This window comes from Pelodiscus sinensis, chromosome 1 (assembly GCF_052426305.1).
Source record: "Pelodiscus sinensis isolate ZL-2025 chromosome 1, ASM5242630v1, whole genome shotgun sequence".
Classification (NCBI taxonomy): Eukaryota; Metazoa; Chordata; order Testudines; family Trionychidae; genus Pelodiscus; species Pelodiscus sinensis.
The window spans coordinates 307,385,446-307,410,154 of NC_143052.1; the positions used below are offsets into that span (position 1 = coordinate 307,385,446).

A 24,709-nucleotide genomic window follows, 5' to 3' on the forward strand; every position below is an offset into this window, starting at 1 on the left:
GTGCCAGCAGCCCCAGCTTCGTGCCAGGGGTGGGGACAAGTGGACTTGGGTTGGGCAGCCTCCTCCCATCAGAGGATATGGTTTACCTGGATAATCTGAGCAGCAAGTTCCGGTGTTCCATGTTTCAGGTCATGTCCATTGATTGCGAGCACCCGGTCATTGCTGCAGAGTCTGCCGTCTTGAGCAGCCAATCCCCCTTCCAAAAGGTCAAGAATAAAAACTCCTGGCTCATCTGTTCTGCGCACTAATTTAATGCCAAGCTGTTCACCGGAGTCTCGTTTATGTAGCATCACTTGAAAGCCGTCCTCTCTCAGGGAAGTGCTTTCAGCATGGTTGTGTGTCCGGCTTCCAAATCGTCTTTCTCGGAGCACTGTGAGGTGCAGCACTGTGCAGGGTTGGGAAAGAACAGCTCGAGCATGGTTATGGGACACATTACTAATGTCAAAGTTATTGACCTGGAAAATAAGATGTAAAACAATATTCATCTTGGTTTAGTTGTTTCTAGATTTATCAATAAAATCTCTCTCATGTTCAGAGACTTTGTTACAAACCTCTAGCAACCTATACCTGAAATTATCTACTTATCCCATTGTGCTCCCTCCCTCCATTCAATTCTCTCTGGAAAAAACCAACACCACTTCATCTGTTGAGCCTGCAAAGTTAAATCACAACATTATACCATCACTACTGCAATTAATACACCACTGCATTCTAAATGACTGCCATTCTCTCTATCTCCCAGTGTATTTGTGTCTTTCACTCTGGATGCTCCTCAGGACAGGAGCTCTTTGTTATACTCATGCCTTTACAGAGCCAAACACACTGCTGTCACTTTTAATATGAGTATCTTTAAAATGTATAAAATACTTTAAAGAAAGGAAGGATTAGTATATAATCTTACAAAATTTACAAAAAGCAGCGTTTCTGTGAATGGGATTACAGGTGTTTTGTATAAAAAAAACCCACCAAATATTTCAATAGTGGATCATCTCTAGTTGCGATAAGTGCTAAAACATTCATCTAGTCAGATTAACAGATTGGTTGAAAACTGAAAAAAATTATAAAATTTGGTCTACTGTACAATATGTTGTAAAATAAACTTTTTTTTGACTGCTGGAAAAGAGGAAGCTGCATACCAAATTTGATGGTCCTAGCTATTGCCATTTAGGAGGAATTCAGATGGACAGACAGATAGACAGATGCACATTTCTAAATTATATCGCTAGATTATTTCTAGATATTTGCAAATTGCTTAATTATTTGCTCCATTATTTTTTCTGGTGCTGAAATTAAGTTGACTGTTCTGTAATTCTCAAGGTTATCCTTATTTCTCTTTATATAGATGGGCACCATATTTGCCCTGTTCCAGTCTTCTGGACTCTCTCTTTCATCTTCCATGAGTGTCAAAGATCTCTAATAGCTCAAATATCTCACCTATTGTACCAGTGCATATCAAAGTAGTGAGTCAACAGGTCTGGCAGTTTATATATTGTTGGGTTTGATTTGGTTTTTAAATTATCAACAATATAGGCTGTAAGGGCATAACCTAAGCCCATTTATATCAACAGGAGTTTGCCATTAACTTAAACGGGACCAGGATTTCATCCAAACACGTCCATGTTTTAACTACTGAACTTTTTCAAGGTATTGCAATTTTTACCCTGCAATTAATCATAATCAGAACAAAACTTTTTCATAGAAGTATATGGGTTTTGATGAAACTTCAATCAGGAGAGGTTTCTTAGGTCCAGAACAAAATTCCTGGTCAAAATTCAAAGACACAGACTCACACAAAAATAACTAGTTGCTCAGTGGGCAGGGTATTCACCAGGGAAATCAGCCTAATGTCCCTGCTCTGCTTGTTTTAGCTCAGGGACTTGAACCTGGGTCTCCTACCTCCCAGGTAAGTGTCCTTCCCCATAGGATAGTCTGTGTCCCTGTTTTATTGTTTGTTGCTTTGTTTTTATGAAATGTTTCAAGAAGTCCCATTCCAATGTGCAGTGGGAAGTATTCCGCAGTTTACAAGTCCTGAAATACCTTTACCAGCCCTCCTAAGTTTCTGAAGCACCGGTGGGTGCTGAATTACAGAATTTTAAAGTGAAGTGACATCTGATTTAACCTTTACAGTGCCAAAATGTTTGATTCTGTTCAATATCAAACATATAAAAATTAAGGGTGAGGATTTCAAAATGTGAATGTGCAAAGTTAAGCACTCGTTTCTGGAAATCTTGGCATTAGCTTCCAAGATCTTTAAGAACATGTACATGAATATTTGTACCTACTCAATGTTTGAGACATCAGAGTATCTGAGTCTTATGTTAGTACCAGAATAAGTAGTTTGCTTCCAAATTCAAGAAGAGTTACAATGATCTAAGTACATTAGAAAAAAATGTTGACTTTATGCTTTTTTCCTTCTAAGTCTAATATTTTCCTTTACTTAATTGTGCTGGGTCATTCTGAATGTGGAAACTGAACTGCTCAAGATGGCAGAAGTAGTATAAAATTCTATGGTTTTTTTCCATTTTCCTAGGTGAGACAGACAATTAACAACTTTGGTAACACATGACACAAAAATCAATTTATTCAGATTCACCATCTTTCTTCCCCTCCCGTTCTTACCATTTTAGCACCCAATATTCTAATATTCTTGAGAGTTAAAGATTAATGTTTTCAAAGCATTAGCTGAAATTCCAAGCCTTCTGATCATTTCCAGCATTTTTTCCAGGTCTAACAGTTCTCAGAAAGAAGCCAATAATATCAGATCATATTTGAGGTGTGACATTATTTGATTTTAATAGTAACATGCAGATCATTGTTATACCACTGTTGTGTATTTGCTCCAAATTCTGCGCAAAGTGGGCTAAGTGAGGTGCCTAATGAAAGCTTATGCTTTGCTGACTCTGTTTATGCTACTTATATGCATGTATGATTTTTATATATGAAGTCATGAGTATTGGCTCTGTACATGTATTTTAAATGTTTGGGTCTGGGAGACAGCAACGGGTATCACCCACCTGTTGTGAGGGGTGGCTACTCAGTGAATAGCTATGCTGCATGGACAATGGACCTTAAGTGTTGCCAATAAACACCTAAGAAATTCTGTTGGGAACCTGCAGACGACAGGTGCACCATGGCTGTTTGCCTAAAAAGGACACGGACAGGTAACTTGATCATATGACCAATTCCAGTTTAGGAGGTTCCATCACACAGGAGAACAATGGATTTCTCTCCACATGGGCAAGATTATGCAACGATCTTAAGGGTTCCTCCATTTTTGTTTTCAATCCTGCTCTTGACTTGAAAGCATCCTTGCTATGAACAGAGGACCCAGAAGTATTTGTTGACCCATCCTGACAAAGGATATAGTCCAGAGACTTTTAAGATAGCAGTTTATTACATCTCTGCTAAGAGCCTGCATCAAGAACTTGGTGATTGATGTAGTTAATGTGATTTCTTTAACAATTCTACTCTCAGCTTTTTGTTTCTTTTTATTAATAAACCTTTCGGTTTTAGATTCTAAAGGATTGGCACAGCATGCTCTTCTGGGTAAGATTTTAGGTATAAATTGATCTGGGAATTAGGGATGTTAGCCTACAGTCGTTTAAACAATTAACCAATAAGCCTGCTCCCCACAAGCAATGGATCTCATGGAACTGCCTGTCCTTCTTCCTCCCCAACTCCTGTACTGTTGCCTCTATCAGAGGCAACAGCAGAGGGTGTGGGGAGGCAGACGGGAGCCAGTCTTAAAATTGGCTCCCCTCAGGGACCAGCTCTACCTGCCACTCTGCGCTGCTGCCTCTGTTACAGAGCGCACTGGCTACCAGACTCGCTCTGGGAGGATTATTTTAGTAACCATCTAAAAATTGTTGTGGCTACTTGATTACTAAAATAAACGATATCTAACATCCCTACTGGAAGTGTGGCTGGCCCTTTAGGATTGGTAGAACCTGTTCGGATTTGGTGAGTTTGGTTTTCATAACGTCTCATCTGTATAAGGTGTGGTGCTAGTTGTAGCATAGATAAAGCTGGAGTGTCTACTGGGATTGCTTGTGAGACTTCCTGCTAGCCAGAGTGGCAGCTGAAGTGATCTTTGTAACTGGTTTGGTGCCTATAGAGCAGGACCCCCAGTCTTGAGCTGTAAGCAGCTCTGGTTCTAAGCAATTCATCCTGATTTGGCTCTCTCAGTGGTGCCCCCAGACCACCTGGTACATTACAGGGGGAAAGAGAGAACATGCCCCTGGTGGCTGTAAGCGACCTGGGGGGTTAAGAGAACAACCCTCTGGCCTCCAGCCTCCTGCACATTCCCCGCACCCCCCAAGGCCCTGTCATGAAGGACCTGTGTAACACCTGGTAAGTCTGCTAGTACTTATATAATAGTATTAAACCTTGTGCCCTAAGTCAAGTATTGAAATGTTAAAGATCACTTGAAAAAGAAAATACTTTTCCATTTGGGTGGGCAAATGACTGGATCCAATCAACACCTGCAATTGCTTGGTTATGAACATAGGTTGGGTTATTTTTTTGACAACCTCTGTCATAATACTCTGTGATAGTAAAAGGGTGGGTTTCTTTAACATCAGGAAAAGAAGATTTTATTTTCTGAAGTCCATGCTAATTTTATTTAAAGGATACTAAAATTTCCCAACCATGTCTACCTGATGGATTTTTTAATTTTAATAAATAAATATCCACATCGATGAAATCACAGATCTTCCAAGTATTCCAAGTATAAATAAATATAAAAAAATCACCATATGATCAATCCACTAACTCTAGGTCATGGAAAATCAAACATTTCTATTAAAGTCAAGTTAAAGTGACCAATGCAACTAGTTTGTACCAGGAGGAATAGCCCAAAGCTGGTGATGAGGGAGCAATTACTATGGTATGTTAGATCCAATGAACGGTAATACTTAAGGTAGCTGAAAATAAAATTAAAAAACTCAATTGAAATAAAACAGAGTTAAAACTTTTAACCCTTTCTTCTGCTATTTTTTCATTATATAACTGTAAAAGATATAATTATAAAAGTTATTTTATCTTAATTTTAAATAGGAAAAATTAATAACTATTTCAATGTCCATGAAAGCTCATGATGCTATCTACATTTTTTGTTCATCTCTAAGGTGCTGCAGGATCATTTGTTGTTGTTGAAGTTATTTCAGATCACATTAGTGAAGGACTTCACTACAAAATTTTTGTTTTTCTACATAATTATTGATTTGAAGTAGTAAGGAATAGCAGGGCAGATGTGGTTGGAAGGCTATATTACAACCTAGTTAGTATAATAAACAAAGCAAAGTCAATCTTATAATTCATAAATGCAGTTGAAGAAGGCAAATTATATTAATATCCTAGCCAAAAATAACCTTTGCTTTCTTTGGAAGGGGTGCCTATAATTCAAAAGAGGAGGAACATCTAAGGCTATTAAAAATAGAAAATAATACAATGAGACTCTCTTATCGGTTTTAAAGACTATTGAATAGAAATAATTATAGGAAGCCAAGCCCCATGAACTATGTCAATCACTGGCATCACTACTGGAACAACAGATTCTGCTCAGTCTCAATAATAATTTGTTTTTGAACTAATATTGCAATGCTAACATTTACACAACACAGACTGGCAGCAGAACTACCACCATCTCACGACATATTGTACAGCAATGAACGAATGCATGGAAGTAAGATAGACTATTTAATTTGATTCCATACTTGAAGTATTTGGTCTCCAGCAAGGAGTCTTCCATCTCTGGCAACGATCCCATCTCGATAAACCTCTTGAATGACAATGTTGATCAGAGGAGTTTCATTGCCACCCACTATGCTAATTCCTAACTCTATATAGGGATTGGACCGGTGAATTTCAATTGTAGTGATCTCTCCTTCAGGCAAGCTAGGTGACTGGTGGGTTGCTGCCAAGTTAAAAAAAATACAGAAAAATGAATATATGTTATAGCCAGTACATTTTCAACACTACAAATTATTGTAGGATAATATAAGTATACAAGACGATGGTATAATACAAATAAAACAAATGGTATAATACAAATAAAACAAATTGGATTAGCTCCACTATTTGCTGACACACCTTTGGTTAATAAAAAGATCAAGATCTAGAATAAGCAACCAGTATCCATGCACTAAGAGGAAAAAGTTAGGTATTACTTTAAAAGGAAGATATTCTGAACCCTTTGGGACCCAACCTTTAAAATAATTAATTATCTTATTTTTCATACATTTTCTTTTCAATTATCCATTTCAAATGTTTTTTATTTTCAGTTCAGTTTATAAAAGGCAATAATAGAAAAGAAACATAATATTGTGAGTCCTACTCCCAAGAGTTAGAATTACATATGGTCACTCCTTCCTTAACTTGCTGCACAACAGTAACAGCTGTCACTGATTTAGAAGGTCAAGGCAAGAAGCAAGCATACTGGCAGACACAAACACAGACAGCTACAATGGAAGAGGAGGATGTTAATGAATGGCAAGTACACAGGCTACAAACAGGAAAAGGAAGGGGAAAAACCACCTTCCTCTGTGGTAAGACTCAGTGTTTCCTCTCTAATATCACAGATGCTAGAGGTGTTACTGTTAGTTCGATGCAGATGGATGCAGGAGTTACTCAGTTGCCTTTTTGTTCGAACAGGACAGTATTCCATAGGTGGGAAGCCTGTTGATCCAGGGGAAAAAAATCTCATCTTAGAAGCCAATTTCGCCAATTCTTTAGAAAACACATTGCCTCACTGTAGCTATCGGACCATTAGCAGGCTAAAGACATTAACCTGTTCTACAACACCTGATCATTTCTGTGATAGCAACATGATACTATTACAGTAAAACAATAGATAGATCTTTTCCATTCAATTGGGCTTTCATACAAGTGAAATATTTTTCAGGTGAAGAACTCTTTGGGGAGTTTAACTTGCCAATAAGACACACTACAGGACAAGCACAGCTGTCGGAGATGTAGGATTTGTTATTTGTTTGCAGGAGGTAAACTTACAATTATATCATTTTAAGTTTCTAGGTTTGATTTAGACAGAACAGAGAATTAAAAGACAAACATGACATACTGTCTGTTACTGTGCTCTCTTCAAAGGCAGGGTTGTCAAGGCCAGGCTCATCGGTCCAGGCAGGAAGAGTAGTTGGTGTAAAGTTCTGCTCCACTGGCACTGTTCCTGTCCCCGTATGCTCCGTATCTGGAGATAAAGTACCTTGGTGATCTATTACATTAGGCCCATTTTCATTCTCAGCTTCCATCTGCAGTTTGCTTGACTTCCTTTTCTCCAGTACAACCCTTCGATGGGACGCTCCGGGACACCTAGAGACAGACTGTCAAGTTACTTTCAAATATAGATGAGCATTGGCAATGTTACACAGCACAAAGCTCGAAACATCCCAGTTCCAAATTTCCTGCAACTCTCTTCCATGCCTCTTCTAGTCCCAAGCCCCCATCCCTTCCATGTTCCCTTGGTCATCAGCACACCTTCCAGTCTATGTCCTACCAGTCTCTTGCTCCCTTTCAGGCATCCTATTGTTTGTCCTTTCCTTTTTTCCAAGAATAGATACCATATTTCCATGCTACCCAATCCCTTACTCTGAATCTGAGTCTTCCCTCCTTGCTTGCCCCTGCTCAGCTTCCCTCCATGCTTCCCCTCCCCTCATACCAATCTATGCCTGGAAAAACTAACATATCCATTTTTATTGCTTAATTTAAAACCGGCTTGAGTCAGCTCTATAGAAGCATGGCTGAAGCTGTACCTAAAAAATAACAAATAAAATGAGGGTTGGAAGGGAAGAAAAATACTATATCCTGATATCATATGTGTTTATGTATGTTTTCTGAACAGAGCATTTTCTCTACCTTAGGTTAGTATACAGGAAGCCAAAACCAGGGCTTTCTTCAGCCTGGTTAAAAAGAAAGCAAGCAGCAGATAATTTCAGGGAGAGGAATAAGAAATGCACAGTCCTTAAGTTTTCTTTTAATTACAGGCAGTCCCCAGGTTACCTACAAGATAGGGACTGTAGGTTTGTTCTTAAGTTGAATCTGTATGTAAGTCGGAACTGGCGTCCAGATTCAGCCGCTGCTGAAACTGACCAGCGGCTGACTACAGGAAGCCCGAGGCAGAGTTTCAACAGGCTGAATCTGGACGCCAGTTCTGACTTAAATACAGATTCAACTTAAGAACCCCAGGCGTCCCCAAGTCAGCTGCTGCTGAAACTGATCAGCGGCTGATTCCAGGAAGCCCGGGGCAGAGCAACTCTGCCTCGGGCTTCCTGTAGTCAGCGCTGGTCAGTTTCAGCAGCTGCTGACTTGGGGACGCCTGGGGCAGAGCAGCTGGGGGTGCTGCTGGGTTGCTCCAGTAGCGCCGCTCCTCGGCGCTACTGAACCAACCCAGCAGCACCCCAGCTGCTCTGCCCCAGGCGTCCTGATTCAGCTGCTGCTGAAACTGACCAGCAGCAACTGAATCAGGACGCCTGGGGCAGAGTAGCTGGGGTGCTGCCGGGTTGGTCCAGTAGCGCGCAGAGCGGCGCTGCGGGACCAACCGGCAGCGCCCCAGCTGCTCTACCACAGGCGTCTGGAGAAAAGCCTGGTCTGCTGGGGGGGGGGGGGCGCACTAGCTGCGCCCTCCCCCCCCCAGCAGACCAGGGAGATGCAGGCGGCGGAACGAGACGCACCGTGGTCCCGCCGCCCGGGTCCTCTGTGGCTTTGCTCCGCGTCTCCCTGGTTTGCTGGAGACCAGCAGACCAGGGAGACGGGGAGCAAAGCCTCGGAGGACGCCGACAGCGGGACAGCTGCAGCACGTCTGGGCTGTCCTGCTGCCCGCGTACTCCGCTTTGCTCAGCGTCTCCCTGGTCTGCTGAGGGGGGGGCTCCCTCCCCCCCCCAGCAGACCAGGGAGATGCGGAGCAGCTTTTCTCGCCCCAGAGGATGCGGGCGGCAGGACCGAGGCGCATCTGGGCGTCCCGCCGCTCCCGTCCTCCATGGAGAGAAAAACCCCATTCGTAACTGCGGATCCGACATAAGTCGGATCCGCGTAACTCGGGGACTGCCTGTAGTATAAATCCTTTCATTTTCCAGCTCCTTTTGCTTCCTGACCTAGGGGTTAGGTTGGAAATGCACATTCTTCTGTTTCCCCCACTTGGGATTCTATGGACTCTTCTTCATAACTGCTTGAATGAGCCCTTAGTTAAGCTGTTAAGGCCTTTGAGGATAGGACAAGAAGCAGTGGGCTTAAACAACAGCAAGGGAGGTTTAGGTTGGACATTAGGGAAAACTTCCTAACTGTCAGGGTGGTTAAACACTAGAATAAATTGTCTAGAGAGGTTGTGGAATCTCCAGCACTGGAGATATTTAAGAGCAGGTTAGACAGACATCTATCAGGGATGATATAGAACGTGCTTGGTCCTGCCATGGGGGCAGGCGACTGGACTTGATGATCTCTCAAGTTCCTTTCCAGTTCTAGTATTCTATGATTCATGAGCTCTATAGAGACCACAGTTTGGGGATGCTGAAGTAATCTAGAATTTTATTTTGATACAATTAAAGAACACTTTTTTTGTTTATAAATATTTTTGAAAAGTTCCAATTTATGTGAAAACTACAGTCTGGTGCTAGTTCTTCCATAGGGCATATTTCCTATATGCATTTGGCAGATAACTGAAGTCTTCTAAAAAAAACAGGTTTTAGTATTATTTTCCAAAATAGGAGCATTATAAACTGAAGTTAAAATGAGGAAAGTTTGATAAAATGTCAAGCAAATTCAGTGATCTCACTGTAATCCTTTCCGTGCAATACTCTATATGACAAAACCATTAGAACATAATTAATCCAATTTACAGATAACAAATGCTTGTAAGAAGAGCCTCATAGATGAAGAAATGCCACTCAACCCCCAAAAGTGTTACTGGTCAGGCAGTCTTGTTGCCAGTAATGTTAACTGTCTTGTAAAGGCAATACATTTATTTAGTTCTGACATTGCCAACTCTTTAATCACAAGTGATCCACAAACCCTTGCACTAAAGCTTCAGGGGGTAGCCGAGTTAAGGATAAACTTGCACGAAAGTCATCTATTTGTTTTGGGAGCTGGAAGGAGGGCCTAACTAATCTTTGAGGCGGAGGGGTTGAGTTACAAAGGTCTCTCCTTCCCTTCTCCTTTTGTTGTGAAAGTTAGTATGTGACCTTTTATATAGACCTAGAATGTCTGTCTATCCTATTGCAGTATATAGATTCTGATTACTTATGACTAACTAAAAGTCTATGCTGCTGCACAGATATAATTCATAAAGTTGTGCGTGTAAAATATCAAAAAATGTCTGAGACCTTAAAAATTGGATGGTAACAGACTACAAGTCATAATGATGATTGAAGTTGGTGATAGTCCAAATAAAAAGAGTTCTCAGCCACATTTCTAGCAGTGTCCATCACTTCATAATGTTTCAACCGACAGTGTAGGCCTCAGAGTTATTTCTGGGGTAATTGTACGTGCTGGAGGTATTTCTGTAGGGGTGATTATGCTAATTTGTGTGTGTTCATCTAGGAAAGTTGTGTGGATTTGTGCAAGTGGCAGTCGGGTATAGTACCTGGGCCAAATAATTCACTACTGTTCGGTTTCCCATATACCACCAAGAAGAGGTGGCATTAGCATTTTAAAAATCTTCAACATGATCTAAAATAGATTTTCCATAGATGAGGGTGCCAAGTGTATAAGACCTATCAGGACTACAAGCAGCAGGTCAGCAGCAAGCCTATGTGTTGGGGGGTATCTATTTGTTTTGAGTGTATGGTGGGGAGGACTTAAAAAAAGCCTTAGGAAGAATGATTTGCATTGTGGGGATCTATCGTCCCTCCACCCTTTCTTGTGAAAGCTTGGGAGCTGGAGGAGAGGTAAGAGAAGCAATAAGGAACCCCTCAGTAGCCAGAAGGGGTAGGAGTGGGAAATGGATGAACCGTTACATAACGGATGAACATTTGGAAGGCAGGCAAAGCTTCAAATGCAGACTCTAAGTAGCTAGAGGCAGATATGAAAGATGAGATCCCCCAAACAGGGTCCAGTGACAGCATCCTGACGGGAATCTCAGCAGTTTCTCCCTTCCCAGCAGTCAAGCATGGCAATGAGCTAGGCTTTCACCAGAGCATCTTGTTGATGGGAACCAAACTGAGAACAGGTGTGAAGTAAGGAACTGTCAAACTCCAGTGGTCAAAGCCAATGGAGCATCCTTCGGATTTTCCTTACTTTTGAATGGTACATTTTGCATTTTTTGTAATAAATTTTTATGTAAATCTTGCTATACTCATATATGAATGTACACATTAAATATGCTTGTTTCCAACTACTGAGCAACTAAAATGATTCTCCGGCAAAAGAGGCTTTTATAAAAGGTCTAAATTTAACTTTCCACAAAAATTCCTTTTAAAGGAAGTTCTAAGTATTCAGTGATATAGGAAAGTGTCCTGGTACCTTCTGAAGTGGCTATAATTTTCAATAATGAATTGCAAGTTAAGACTTGGTTTAAATAAAATAATATTTTAAAAACTCTAATACTGTATAAGAGCTACATCTTCATATGAACGAAAACTGCATTGTGCTGGACCAAAGCTGTACCACTCTAGAACTGAATTTGACTAAATCTGAAAATAAAATAAATACGTTGATTTTAAATAGAATATTGCAGAAATTCAGTAAGATTTTCTTGGACTGGTGTCAAATAAATGACCTTTCATAAAGTAGGTACCAATATCATTGTTAGTTATTAACAAGGTTTCTAAATACTGCATGTTCCAGTACTGTAATAAAATATGAGATACTTGCAAGGGCTGACTAAGGCTCTGTGGTTCCCAAGCAAATTTGATGAACCTAAAAAATTAATAAATCAAGATTATTCTTATTAAGTAATGAGGTAACATGGGGTGATTATTGACCATGAAATCAAGTATGTCCCTTGTGTTTCTAATTTCCTTAACAGAGTAGTTAGCATTTACCACACACACTGCCTGGTGGATATTATGAAATTTCTTGCAGCTTTTATGCATAAATGAAGGCAAATATTATTTTACTGGAAATTTTAAGTTTGAGTTTGAATGTTTTTATCAGTGAGGTTAACCAAGAATATTTCATTTCTTTAAAAAGCAAGATAGTTCATTCCAGTGCTCACTGAAACTTGGTCTGTAGTATCTATGACAAAGATTACAACTGTATTGAATGTTACATATCTCTAACATTTAATAATCACTAGTAGTTTTTTATTGGATTCACCACTACATATCAAATCCAATTCAAGCTATGCATTTATTTCAGCTTTTATGCCAGTAGAGGCATTTAAAATGTGGGACAGGTTCTGAGGAGCACAAGTCAACAGAAAGAAGGAATTCCATATGCATGGTGCACAGCAACTAAAATTTGGTAACACTGATTGATGGGAATACATTCTGACAGTTTAAATTAGGCCTCATGATATAATTTGTGCATTAGACAAACAGAGATTGTATATAGTTCTGAAGTGAGTATGCATGGTGTTTTATATCAAAGTGATAAGTCCTTGCTGTAAGGATCATACACCCCAAATTTGACTCAACTGAGCAAAAAATGACAAATAATGGAAGAGGGCTAGGAAGGTGAGGGCAACAACAGTGACGTCATTTGAATTTAAATGTTCTGGATGCATCTTGTTAGTTTTATCTTTTTTTTTAAGAGTAGATTTAATATATTAGAGTTATATGGTTAGACAAACCAGACTCCTCCCTCCACCCCGATAATGAATTTTAGGTGTGACCCTACCCTGAAAAACTGAAAGTTGCTGTCAGAAAGCTGAATGGAAATTAAAAACAGTAATTTCACTGGGGAGGGCGGCCTTGACCTTTTTTCAGAGTAAGGCAGAGAAAGAACTCTATGGAAACCTCCTGCTTTAGCAGTGTATGTAATACATTAAAACCCCAATGCGTATATAAAGAGGCTTAAATGAAATTCAACATCTATGGGTAGAAAAAAAATTCTGGGATCAGATGCATTCCATACTTCCCTTTCATCCATCACCCTCCACTCTTCATTTAATACTTGACTATATTCCTCTCCTGTTTTAAGACCTCAAACTTTTTAAATGTGACACTTACAAGGATTTACATATTCACATAGCTTTTGAACACACTGAGCGGCTATAACCGTCAAACTTCAGCTTTCACACCAAATGCAAGAGGATGCCTGCATTTTTGTCCAGGACCCAAATTTGATTCTGTTTGGCTCCATTACTCCATAAGAATAATAATAACCTTCTCTAAATATTTACTGAAAATACCCTGAAATATTGTTTAAAAAACAAAAATAATAAAAGGTCACTCAGTGAAACAAAGAATGTTACCATTCTTCTTTACAAAAAATGATAGTTTATATTTACATGTGAAATCCCACCTAGATTACACAACTAGCTAGTACTGTCCTCAATTGTGCATATAGCAGATACTGGGGAAGGGGTCAAGTTACATAACTTCATCTTCTCTAGTTTGGTTGCTTGTGTTCCTTTTTCCCTTTATCCTAGTCTCCTTTCAATACTTCAAGATACTGAAGAGTGAGAGAGGAAAGAAATATAAAATTACCACAGTTAATTTAATTTGTGTAGCAAAATGCCCAAACATTTGAGTAATATCTTGCAAAGAAATTTCAAAGAGGCCATCACTTCACCAGGGTAGCAACTACAGTATAAATTCAGGCAGTCTGATGGAGTTTTAAGGTTTTCACCTCCATCCTATCTGGGCCACAAGGCTCTCAGAAATAATCCATTTTAGGTGCTCTATAGCAGCCATTTTTACTCATCTTACAACTCACAGCAGCTCAGTTTCTTTCAGGTCTGGAAATAGACCACAGAAAAAAAATGAGGATACTCCACATTTTATGCTTTCCAGGCTACAGTACAACCCACCATGCCTGCTGATAAGTGGCCCAATCCTGCAAAGTGCTAAGTTTTTTTTAAATTTCCGCTAGACTCCTTGAGAGTTGACAGTTCGTCAGCACTCACAGGATGAAACGTACCGAAAAATTAAACCTTTTATAAATGAATATGCTCTCTCTCTCAAAACAAAAGACAACAATAAAACCACCAAAAACAAAAACAAAACTAACACAGCTAGGCAAAGAGCAACAGACTGGTTCCTGGAACAGATTTGTCAATAAATATCTTCTATGTTGAATATTTAACAAAGTTTTACCCTGTAAGACCGCACAATTTACACCACAATAAGACTATCCTAACAATGCAAAAAGCTGTACTATACAATCTCTCCATTGCTCACCTGTTTTTGAGATGTGCTTCCAGCTCACATCGTTGCATTACCTCCTGACATACTGAAGAAAAGGGACATAAAACAAACAATTTGTCTAACAGTTTATGTACGAGAATACTGGATTTTTTGCAGAGTTTAAAATGGAGCCTTTTACGATCCAATGGACAGAAATCCTTCTCCTGCAAAAAGTTTCTTAGGCACTTGTAACAGAATGTGTGTCCACAAGGGGTGTCTAATGGCTGCAACAAAGGCTGAAGGCAAATATGGCAGACCAAATCATCATCTACTTCATTCTGATAGTTGTACAAGTGATTCTCCCTTGTCCAATGTTGCTGGCCACATTCAAAACACAGAGGGTTCAAGGAGGAAGTCTGCTCTACTGAAACCATCTCACAATTTGTAGTACCCATTGTACAAACATATGGTGCAGGTTTTGTTTATTGGTTAGACTTGCTTGTGTAGTCTTGGTTCTTTTACAGGTGACTTATTCTTGTGGTCTTTAATGAAAGGTCATTTTTCTGCAACATACAAGAAAAGTAAAGTTACTCATTCCATGTTATAAATGAGCAGTATGAGAATATTGATTAGAACAGTTTAAATCAGTGTTTCTTAAACTTTTTAAGACCGCGGAACACCAAACTAATTTTTTTTATGTGGAACACCAAGTGTTTTTTTGTTGAGGGGGAAAAAAAAAAGCAGAGGGAAATTCGGTTGTGGCTGCTTTAATTGCCACGTGTCCCAACCGAGCTTCCATCAGAGGCCGGGAAAAGAAAAAAAGAGAGGAAAAGGTCGCGGTACATCTCCGACTGGCTCATGGAACACCGGTGTGCCGTGGAACAGAGTTTAAGAAACACTAGTTTAAACTGTGTCAAATTATCAAAATATATTAAAAATGATTCAATTAGATTAACAGATATACATTTTATTTTTCTTTCCAGGTACCCATCATAAAAGGATTAAATGAAACAAATCCATAACATTAATTTTGTTTAAAATTAGAAACATATTATTGCTATGTAACAGCTGCTTTATTGCATAGCTTTTGCCTCCAAGAAGACCGTGGATTAACAGCAAGGACACTACGTTATGCTACTTTAAATTAAAACAAAACAATAAGTTTTACCAATTAACATTATATATATATAGTCCATTGTGAACTAAGGATTATGAGATCAAATAATCAGATATACTCTCTAATACATGAAGAAATGTATTACTTCAGCAAGCTCAAGAGCTACCCAGTCTGTGGCATCCGATTAACAAAGAACTGTGCACACGCCACACTGTGCCTATAAATTTTTAATTAGCGGATTACTGCACACAGAGGGTAACTTTTCTACCCATGATTATACATTTGATTCAAAATATAGTGAAAGGCCAGGAAAAAAAATGTGCATAACTACTGACACCATACAACCAATATGTTTGCTTTTACATCTAATGTAATTAAACACATGTAACCCACACACCTTCTGGACCTGGTGTACTGTCCTTTCTTGTGGCTCTAAGACCACTTACAGGCTATGCCTACACTGCAGCGCTATTTTGTGTCTGTTGAACATGCCCATTATTTCAAAATATAACGAGCTTGCTATTCCGATGTCCCTGTAAATCTAATTCCAAGAGGAGTAAGGGACATTTTGGAATAGTGATTTATTTCAAAATTAGTGCTATGTAGACTTTTACGAAAGAATTTACACCTCACTAGGATATTTAAATGTCAGTCTAAGCCAATGTTTAGCTCTTGCTTATTATGGGATTTATTTTCCAAACCCTAAGCATGGTAACTTTATTAATAATTAATGAGATATACATGGCCAGGAAACTAGACATCTAAGATATCCTATCACAGATGTTTCGGTTCTATAGCAGACCTAAAGTTCATGCAAACACTGACTGGGCGCCTCACCAATTCTTATTCTAATTTACTCTCCCTTAACAAAAAACTAAATAATAACCACTTCTGCCTCCTAGCAGCTTTGCCACTACAAATGTTTTTATTTAGAAAACAAATTTAATGTACTTTAGGCTTTTTATTTCTCTAAAAAGCTGTTTAGTTCTTTGTAATTTTCCTGCATTGCAAAAATGTTTTTCCTCCATTTTGCTAGACTGTACATTCCAACCTCACACAGCCAAACAGAAGAGTTTGGGCATATTTTGCAAGGATTACGATAGTCTTTGACGCAAAAAGGATTAAATAGTAATTTGTAATCCAGGATTCTATACTGCTTTGGAAACGGATGCTGCTCATTGCCCTATCTTGTAGTAGATAATGTGCACCTTCTGCAAAGGATTTCATGAGAAAACAGGGGGTAGCAGCTCTTTGTTACTAGTGCCAATGTATGTAGAAGTAAATGACATGGAAATTAGTCAAATATCTTTCACAAGAAATGTGACAAAAATTTGACAAGGAGTCTTGTGTCTAGAACCCTCCTCTATACTTTATGTTGACACTGGTCAATACAATTATATAGAAAGAGTGGAACTTTCTTAATGACTTCTCTATCTAGGGATGTGACTACTCAAGTAGTCAACTACCTGATAAGCTTAGGCTTATCAGATAGCTAAGTAACTACTCGACTACACGCTCTCTCCCATCCCTTAAAAGCCAGTTCCCCCCAGCACCGTCTCAATGGTGGGGGAGGAGGGGACAGATGGAGCAGAACCGCAGTTCCGGAGCCAGCACGAGCCAGGACTGCTTAGTCCCAGCTTGCACCACCTCCAGGAGCTAACCCTGCTGTGGCTCTGAAGTTTAAATGTGCTAAAAGCCGGGCTGCCTGCGCACTCGGCTCCTACTACATTTAAACTCCAGAGCCGCAGTGGGGGGTAGCAAGCGCTCCCCCTTATCAACTAATCAAGTAGTCAATGGAAATTCCATCACCTACTCGATTAGCTAATTAACTGCTACTTAACATCCCTATTCTAGGGATGTGAACGGATAACCAGTTCCGATTAAATGGTGGGGGCTGGAGCAGCTCCCTGTCTGCCATGGGTAGGAGCTGCTTCAGCCACGCGGGGCCCACCCCATCCACGCACCCTCTTTAATCAGTTAGCCGATTGAACATCATGTTTAATTAAATGGGATTTTACATCCCTACTCTATACACCAAATCAGTCAAAAACATAAATGTAGAAAGTAGGATCACTTTCTATAGAATTATTTGGGAATTTACAAAACAGTCAAATGAAAAAGAGTCTCATTCAACTACATCATGTAATGTCAGATAGCTAAAAAAGTGACACGTTTTTCAAGTGTTCATGTACAAATGCTAGAAGTCTGAAGGATAAGAAGAATAACCTAGAGTGCCTCATTGAGCAAATATACTGACATAATAGGCATCACAGAAATGGGGTGGAATGAGGATAATCAATGGGACACAGTAATATCAGAGTTCAATGTATATTGGAAGGACAGAACAGGTAGGTGCTACAAAGTCAACATAAGAACTTAAGAATGGCCAAACTGGGTCAGACCAACAGTTCATCTAGCCCAGTATCCTGTCTGCTGATACCCTAGAGGGAGGGAACACAACAGGTAATCCTCACGTGATCCCTCTCCTGTCACCCACCTTCAGAGAAACAGAGGCTACAGACACCATTCCTACCCATCCTGGCTAATAGCCATTGATGGACCTAACCTCCATCAATCTATCATGGACCTAACCTCCATAAATCTATCAAGCTCTTTTTTTTTAACTCTGTTAAAGTCCTAACCTTCACCACATCCTCTGGCAAGGAGTTCTACTAGATGTAAAAGAAAGCATAGAATCAAATGAAATAAAAGTTTTAAAAGAGCTGAACTGTACCATAGTAATGCTATGCTCTAAGATTATAGCAATAGCGATACCCTAACCACCCATCTGACAAGGATGGTGACGGTGACTGGAAAATGCTTAGGGCGTTTAGAGTGACAGAGCTGCTTCCTCTCCCCACCAGGCAGAGCCCATGGGCCAAATGCAAACCAGGCCTGCGAGGTTCACAACTTCCCTCCTGCAGCAGGGAGCTCCCTGAATGGCTGGAGCACCAGTGTCAGCACACACTGCTGCAGGGGGAGGGTACCCTAAGCCTCACTGGCTACCTACGGTCTGCGGGCCCAGCGTGGTGGGTGAGGAAGCAATTCTGTCTTAGTGGCACAACCTTCAACTGGTTTTATTTTCTGTTGCAATGAGTTCTGCAGATAGGAGTAATCTAATAAATAACAGTACATTATCTCTGATCTCATGGAAGCGGAGTCAGAGGAGGTAGCAGACCCTTCTTGTTTTCTTAAGTGTTATGTTCCTTTGAAATTGGAGGTTCCAAAAGAGATCAGTTTCCCAGTCTTGAAAGGATCCATTCCCTCCATGGCTAGTGAAAGCCAATATTCAATATCTTATAACCAGAATGACTTTGTATAACTGCTAAGATGTCTCATGGAATTATAGTAACAGGTAAAGAAAATTGCAAACAAGTGAAAAAAAGCTGAGGGGGAAGCAAAAGTTTTCTAACTTTGTCCTTTAACACATAAAATTCACCCGAAAATAAGTATTCTGGGTTAAAACAGTAGAATAACAGAGACAATATACTTTTCTCCATAATAAAATGCCTTGTCTTTTTGTCAATAGTCTGTAGCTGGATATCCAACTGTGCAAAAAAAAGTTGTCTAAAATTGGTTTTCTTTATGGATCTTTTGGTTCTGATTTACCGACATAACCAATTCTCAGTGAAAATTCCTGCAGTGCTTGAAACTTTAATTTTTTTTTGCATAGATTAAAATACTATGATTTTCACCTTTTTTCCTGGAACAATACTGTAAAAAAACATGCCATGAACAAAGTTCACAGCAATAATTACATCCTCCCTCACACTAGCTTACTGTCCCCTTCACTTACCTCACATTTTAAAGACGACTATGTATTTATCAATGAATGAATTTGAACTAGACATGTTGAAAATCTAACATTAAGAAATTATTGCAGGATTCAATCTTAATCATTATTTATCATTTTAAAAACTGTACAATAGTTTTTCCATGGTCCCAATATGCAATTTTTTTTAAAAAAAATAACTGTTTTACATTTCCAATTCCTCTTAAAAGTTTCAAGTTTTACATTACAGTTGCATGCGCTACTCCGTCTGCATCTTGTCTTTCAATGAAAAGAAAGACAAAATGAGAAACCTCTCAATGATTGCCACTTTTGCTCCTTTGCTGTACTCTGTGGCCTTCCTGCATGGCGTTAGCTTCTCTCCAAGACTAAAATGACCCAGATTCCATTGTTCTGTATCTAATCTATGTATCAATTTATTTTTGGAATGGACGTTTTCTCATTAAATATAATGTATATAAACCCAATCAATATCCAATTTAAAATTATGAAACCAAACCGATACTGGAAAAATAATCCCAGCCCTATTTCAGGGATGTTTTATGCTGTCTTATTCCCCCAGACCCTAAGCACTTCTAAATTTGGGCTGGCTGCCAACAGCCCTAAGGAACTACTTTACTTGCGGAGGCACAGATATGCCCAAACCATACTCTCTTTCCCCAGCAGCTCTGGGAAGGGAAGTTGTAGGAGTTAGTGTGGAGGCTATACATCATCCAGAAGTGACTAAATTACTGCAGTCAAATAGGCAAAATATGTTCAGACCGGCTGATGCAGAGCTGCTCTAATGCAGTCCAACAGATAGCCCTAAATAACTAGATAAACAATCACAATCCTTCATTTATCAACATGCTGGGTCACAGGATAAGTTGACTAAAGACAATATAGGTATTAGAGTCAAAAGGTCCTTTAAAGATTTCTGAATTTTCTTCTATTCTGGTTATTGTACCTTCACCCATTACCGTACCAGCTGAGTACATAAAGTTAGCTGTTAAATATTCTCCAAAAATTACATATTTTTTACATTTTCAAACCTAAACTAATATAAACTAATCCTAGTATCATTCAAATGGCAGAGGTAAGCACCACCCCTGTATCATGTAGACGAGGAAACAAGGAGAGGTTGAATTACTTGTCCCAAACCACTGCAGAGACAAAATAAAAAATTTCTAATATGGTTTCATAGTTTCAGGGTAATCACACCTGTATTTCACTGTTCCATGGGTGTACTTCAGAAATGCCCACTCACTCCAGCCATCACTTGTCTCTGTACAGGCACTCTTGTCTTTTGATTGGTGGTTTTACAAGCTGCATAACTCCCTGCCTTACATTATGATCCCACCAGTAAGCCAGTCTGCTGAGACTAGCACTTGTGCTTTGCTTTCTCTGCAAGGGCTGTGAACTGTGTACTGCCAGCAGTTCCAAGTTACTGCACAGCTCTTTCTAGGCAAGCACCTTTATTCTTATGGTAAAATAAGAAAGAAAACAAAAAAATATTAAAGCACACTAAAAGCTTACCAGAGATCACCATTAGTCTTATGGGCCAGGGCCACAGTTAGCCAAAGTCTTTCCATTCTTTCTTCAAGAGCTGGGGCCCCCCCGTTTGGACAGAAGAACCTGTTCATTTGCAGGATCATAAAGGAGGCCCCAAGTCAGTTTAAAAACAGCTTTTTAAAATCAAAAGCCCTTGATCTCTTGGTGTCTGGAAACCACTTTGAACCAGTATACGTGAGCCTCCTGAGTGGGGGGACCTCACTGGAGTATGGTTGTGAATGGTTAACTAGCAAGCCTCCCCCTTAAATGGGTAAGGATTACCAGTTCGGGTTAAATGATATGGACTGGAGCAGCTCCCCACAGACCCTATGCAGGCAGGGGCTGCTCCAGGAGCTGGGCTGTCCAGAGCAGCCCTTGTCCATGGCAGAGGGGCTACAACCCTTCCCCACATTTAATCGGTTAACCAGTTAACCAAATAAATAGGATTTTACATCCCTCTGGAGTTATATGCCTCCCCAAATGATTCATCTTAATCACCTGCCATTGTTTTTGGTTTCTAGAGACGCTGCAGTAATTCTTCCCCCAGAATTGCTTATAATACCTAGCCCACAGTGATACACAAACCATTTATAAACCGAAAACAATATCATTGACACATATACTGCATTGGATTCAGAGGAGCCAAAAGACTTGCGGGGCCCCTGGACAAGGTGGAGGATGCTCAGCTCCATGCTCCTGGAAGGGGTGGGCCCTTGGACAGAAGGGTTGGGGCTGGTGGTAGTTAGCTAGCCCTCAGCGCCACCCGGAGTATACCATGCAGGTCTCCAGTCCCTCCCCCTGCCAGCCCTGAGACATCCTGGAGCACACTGCATGGCTCTTCAGTGGTGATTTAAAGGGTCTCGGGCTTTGGAGCTGCTGATCCTGCGGCAGCAGTAGCTGGGTGCTTCAGGTCCTTTGGAAACACTAGGCCCCATGGCAATTGCCCTCTTTGCGCCCTCCCCCTCTGTCGGTGGGGGTGGTAGGATTGCAATGTCATACCTGGTTCCTAATGCAATGTTTGGTCCAGTATCATGCTTAGCAGTAAATACAGTATCTAATTTGGTGAATAGTGATAGAAATGTAGCCATGTTAGTCTGGTCTAACTGAAACAAAATACAGGACTATGTAGCACTTTAAAGTGCTACATAGTCCTGTAATTTGGTGACTGAGATAACAGTTTCAAGTAAGAAATAGTGATAGAAATGTAGCCGTGTTAGTCTGGGGTAGTTGAAGCAAAATGCAGGACAATGTAGCACTTTAAAGACTAACAAGATGGTTTATTAGATGATGAGCTTTCGTGGGCCAGACCCACTTCTTTTTTGATCTGAGGAAGTGGGTCTGGCCCACGAAAGCTCATCATCTAATAAACCATCTTGTTAGTCTTTAAAGTGCTACATTGTCCTGCATTTTGCTTCAAGTAAGAAATAGCATGACTAGATAATTAGATATGACAGAAACTCTTCCATATTTAATCTCATCATATTTTTCAGGACAAACATCTGGTGCTCTAGAACAATAGCAGTGTTGCATGTCAATTCCCACTGCCTACACTGGCTGTCACCTGATTTAGCAGGCACAGTTTGTTTTGATTATTGAAACTGTGTAGTAGAAATACTTATGTAAATGAAGCAAAACTAGAAACAACACTCTGATGGCTTTATAACATATGTTAATGATTCAGATATTTGGGGTGCTGCTATATTCATGTGCAGGAATTCAGATTTTAATGTCATTTTAAAGTATTCCTGTAAGATTTGACTTGGAAAATACTAAAAGTTTTATCTCAATTCTAACTTTGTGTATTTATTATTATTACTACTACTACTTACAAGCACTGGAGCCCCAGGATCCTACTGTGCAAAGTGTGGTACAAGTATAAAAGAAAAAGACAGGTCCTGTACCCAAAGGTAAATATAAGATAAAACTAACAGCTATAAATAAGCTGACTGGGCAGTACAAGGAAACAATGAGACAATACTGGTCAGCATGATAGATTGTAGCCTCAGAACACCAGCAGCTTGACAACTGTCAAGTTTTTGCAGGATATAAACTATTAAAATGCTATGAAGCCACAGGCAGCAGGTTAGCAAGTCAAAATCAATAACATTGCTAGAGATGTAGAAGTGCTGTGACCTGGCAGATTTCTGTTAAGGTATCAATAATAGAAAATTTCAGATGGATGTTCAGCCCTATCATGCAGGAATATCAAAATATTACTTTCACAAAAATAAGCAGACCTTTTGTATTCAAGCAAATAAAATTGCATTCCAATGTTAAGTTTTGTTTTGGTCAACATTATACCAGAACGAAACAACATTTGGCTCAAACTACTGTCATCTATTTACACTATCTTTCCCCCCCTATGCTAAGTATCTACATTCCATAAAAACAATGTGCATATAACAATTATACTATACAGTTAAAACTGTGCAATTGGACAGTGCATCAACCTCACAGAATTTCAGGAACACACTGCAAACAGTGCTTTTTATTTTTATGCTTCAGGAATTCAGGCTTAGGGTTTTAAATAAATCACATCTTTTAAAAAAGCACTTCCATTACCTTCAGCAGGAAGGCAGTTTTGCTCGCTAACAAATGAAGCCTCACCTAAATCTGAATGCATATCATGCAAGAGTAAACACTACTAAAACGTGCATTTCGTATTTGTGGTGTGCTATGTTTCCATAGTAACAAAGAGCTGCATGCTTTAATGAGAGCATCTCCTTTAAACAGAGGGCTCCTGCAAGGACTCCTACTGTATGTTTTCTTATAATCTCTGGAATAATTGGATCAATGGAATATCATTGTAACTTTATGTTCTGTGATCTGCTTGTTTATACTGATAGGATCCAAGTGAGCCTGTCAACTAAAGGAAAGATGAACAGGAAGGAGAAGGTACAATCTACACGAAAGTAGCTTAAAAGGTGCCAGAAAGGAACCCTGTTAAACTGGGCACTAACTACCCTCCAAAAAACTCCCACCAAAAACAAAACACAAATATTTTTCTAGACATGTTTGTTCAAAGTAAGGATGTTAAAATGAGTGTAATTAACATGGTTACATGAGAGGTGACAGTTGGCTTCCCAGGAGCTGGTGCATGTGTGCATATTGACTTCTGTTGCCACCCCAGGGAGCCAGTGCACGCAGGGAGCTGGCTTTTAAGTTGGCTCCCCGCACATAGCAGCTCTTGACTGCCACTCCATGCTGCTGCTTCTAATATACAGGGTGGCAGCTGGCTCCCCAGGAGCTGGTGTATGCTGGGAGCTGATTATTAAGGTGGCTCCCTGCACATACTGAGAGCCTGAGTATAACCGTGAACATTACCCGATGAGTCTGGGCTCATTGGTTAAGCATATACACAGTTACACATTCACATCCCTAGTTTAAAGTGTGCAAAAATCATCAAATGGCCACCTTCCACAATAGATTTAGCGGGAACCCTCATTTTTGGACCAGGAGATTGCAATAGACCTATTCTAGTCAAACATATCTTAGTGGAAACAGGTGAGAGGAGGACTGGTATTTTATAAGCCTCTTGGTGATGCATCACCAAGTTCATCATGACAAACAGAAGCTACATGAGAAATCCATGACTCAAAAGAAAGGGGAGATGAAAGAGGAGAAACCTTTAATTAGATGTAGGAAATCTGGAAAACTTACACCAAGCAAGAGGCCCTCAAAAAGTTGGAGAAAAAGAGAAACCAAGATATATCAGCAGAATAAACAATGTTGTGAGTGAAGGAAAAAGTTAATTTTTAAAACACTATCTGTGTGATGCAAATATACCCAACCTCACTTAGTGACAATCACCAAAATTATGAGCTTTCTCTCCTTCCATCAAGGACTTACTTCAGCCACTCCTGACTGAGGCAGAGAGCAAAGAGAGATGCAATGTAGACATATATCTCAAAACAAGCTACACAATTTGAGATATGCAAGTTGTGTAGCTTATTTTGAGTTAATTTCGAAATAGCTTATTTTGTAATTTTGCACTGTCTATACAGCGCCAAATTTTGAAATAAACTTATATTCCAAAAT

At 39.7% G+C, this 24,709-nt stretch overlaps 1 protein-coding gene across 6 annotated transcripts in view; it reads right to left on the minus strand.

The window, feature by feature from the left end:
- LNX2 (ligand of numb-protein X 2) overlaps positions 1 to 24,709 on the minus strand; it is a 93,670-nt gene that overhangs the window by 18,571 nt on the left and 50,390 nt on the right. For 5 of the 6 annotated variants that reach the window (XM_075919227.2, XM_075919226.2, XM_006138913.5 and 2 more), the window contains 5 exons: positions 14,289 to 14,797; positions 7,079 to 7,326; positions 6,535 to 6,675; positions 5,715 to 5,914; positions 87 to 455 (listed from right to left, as the gene is read on the minus strand). In XM_075919227.2, the coding sequence (XP_075775342.2) occupies positions 87 to 455; positions 5,715 to 5,914; positions 6,535 to 6,675; positions 7,079 to 7,326; positions 14,289 to 14,689 (1,359 nt within the window). In that variant the 5' untranslated portion in view covers positions 14,690 to 14,797. The remainder of the gene's footprint in view (positions 1 to 86; positions 456 to 5,714; positions 5,915 to 6,534; positions 6,676 to 7,078; positions 7,327 to 14,288; positions 14,798 to 24,709) is intronic. The other variant, XM_089775522.1, reaches the window with a different exon arrangement.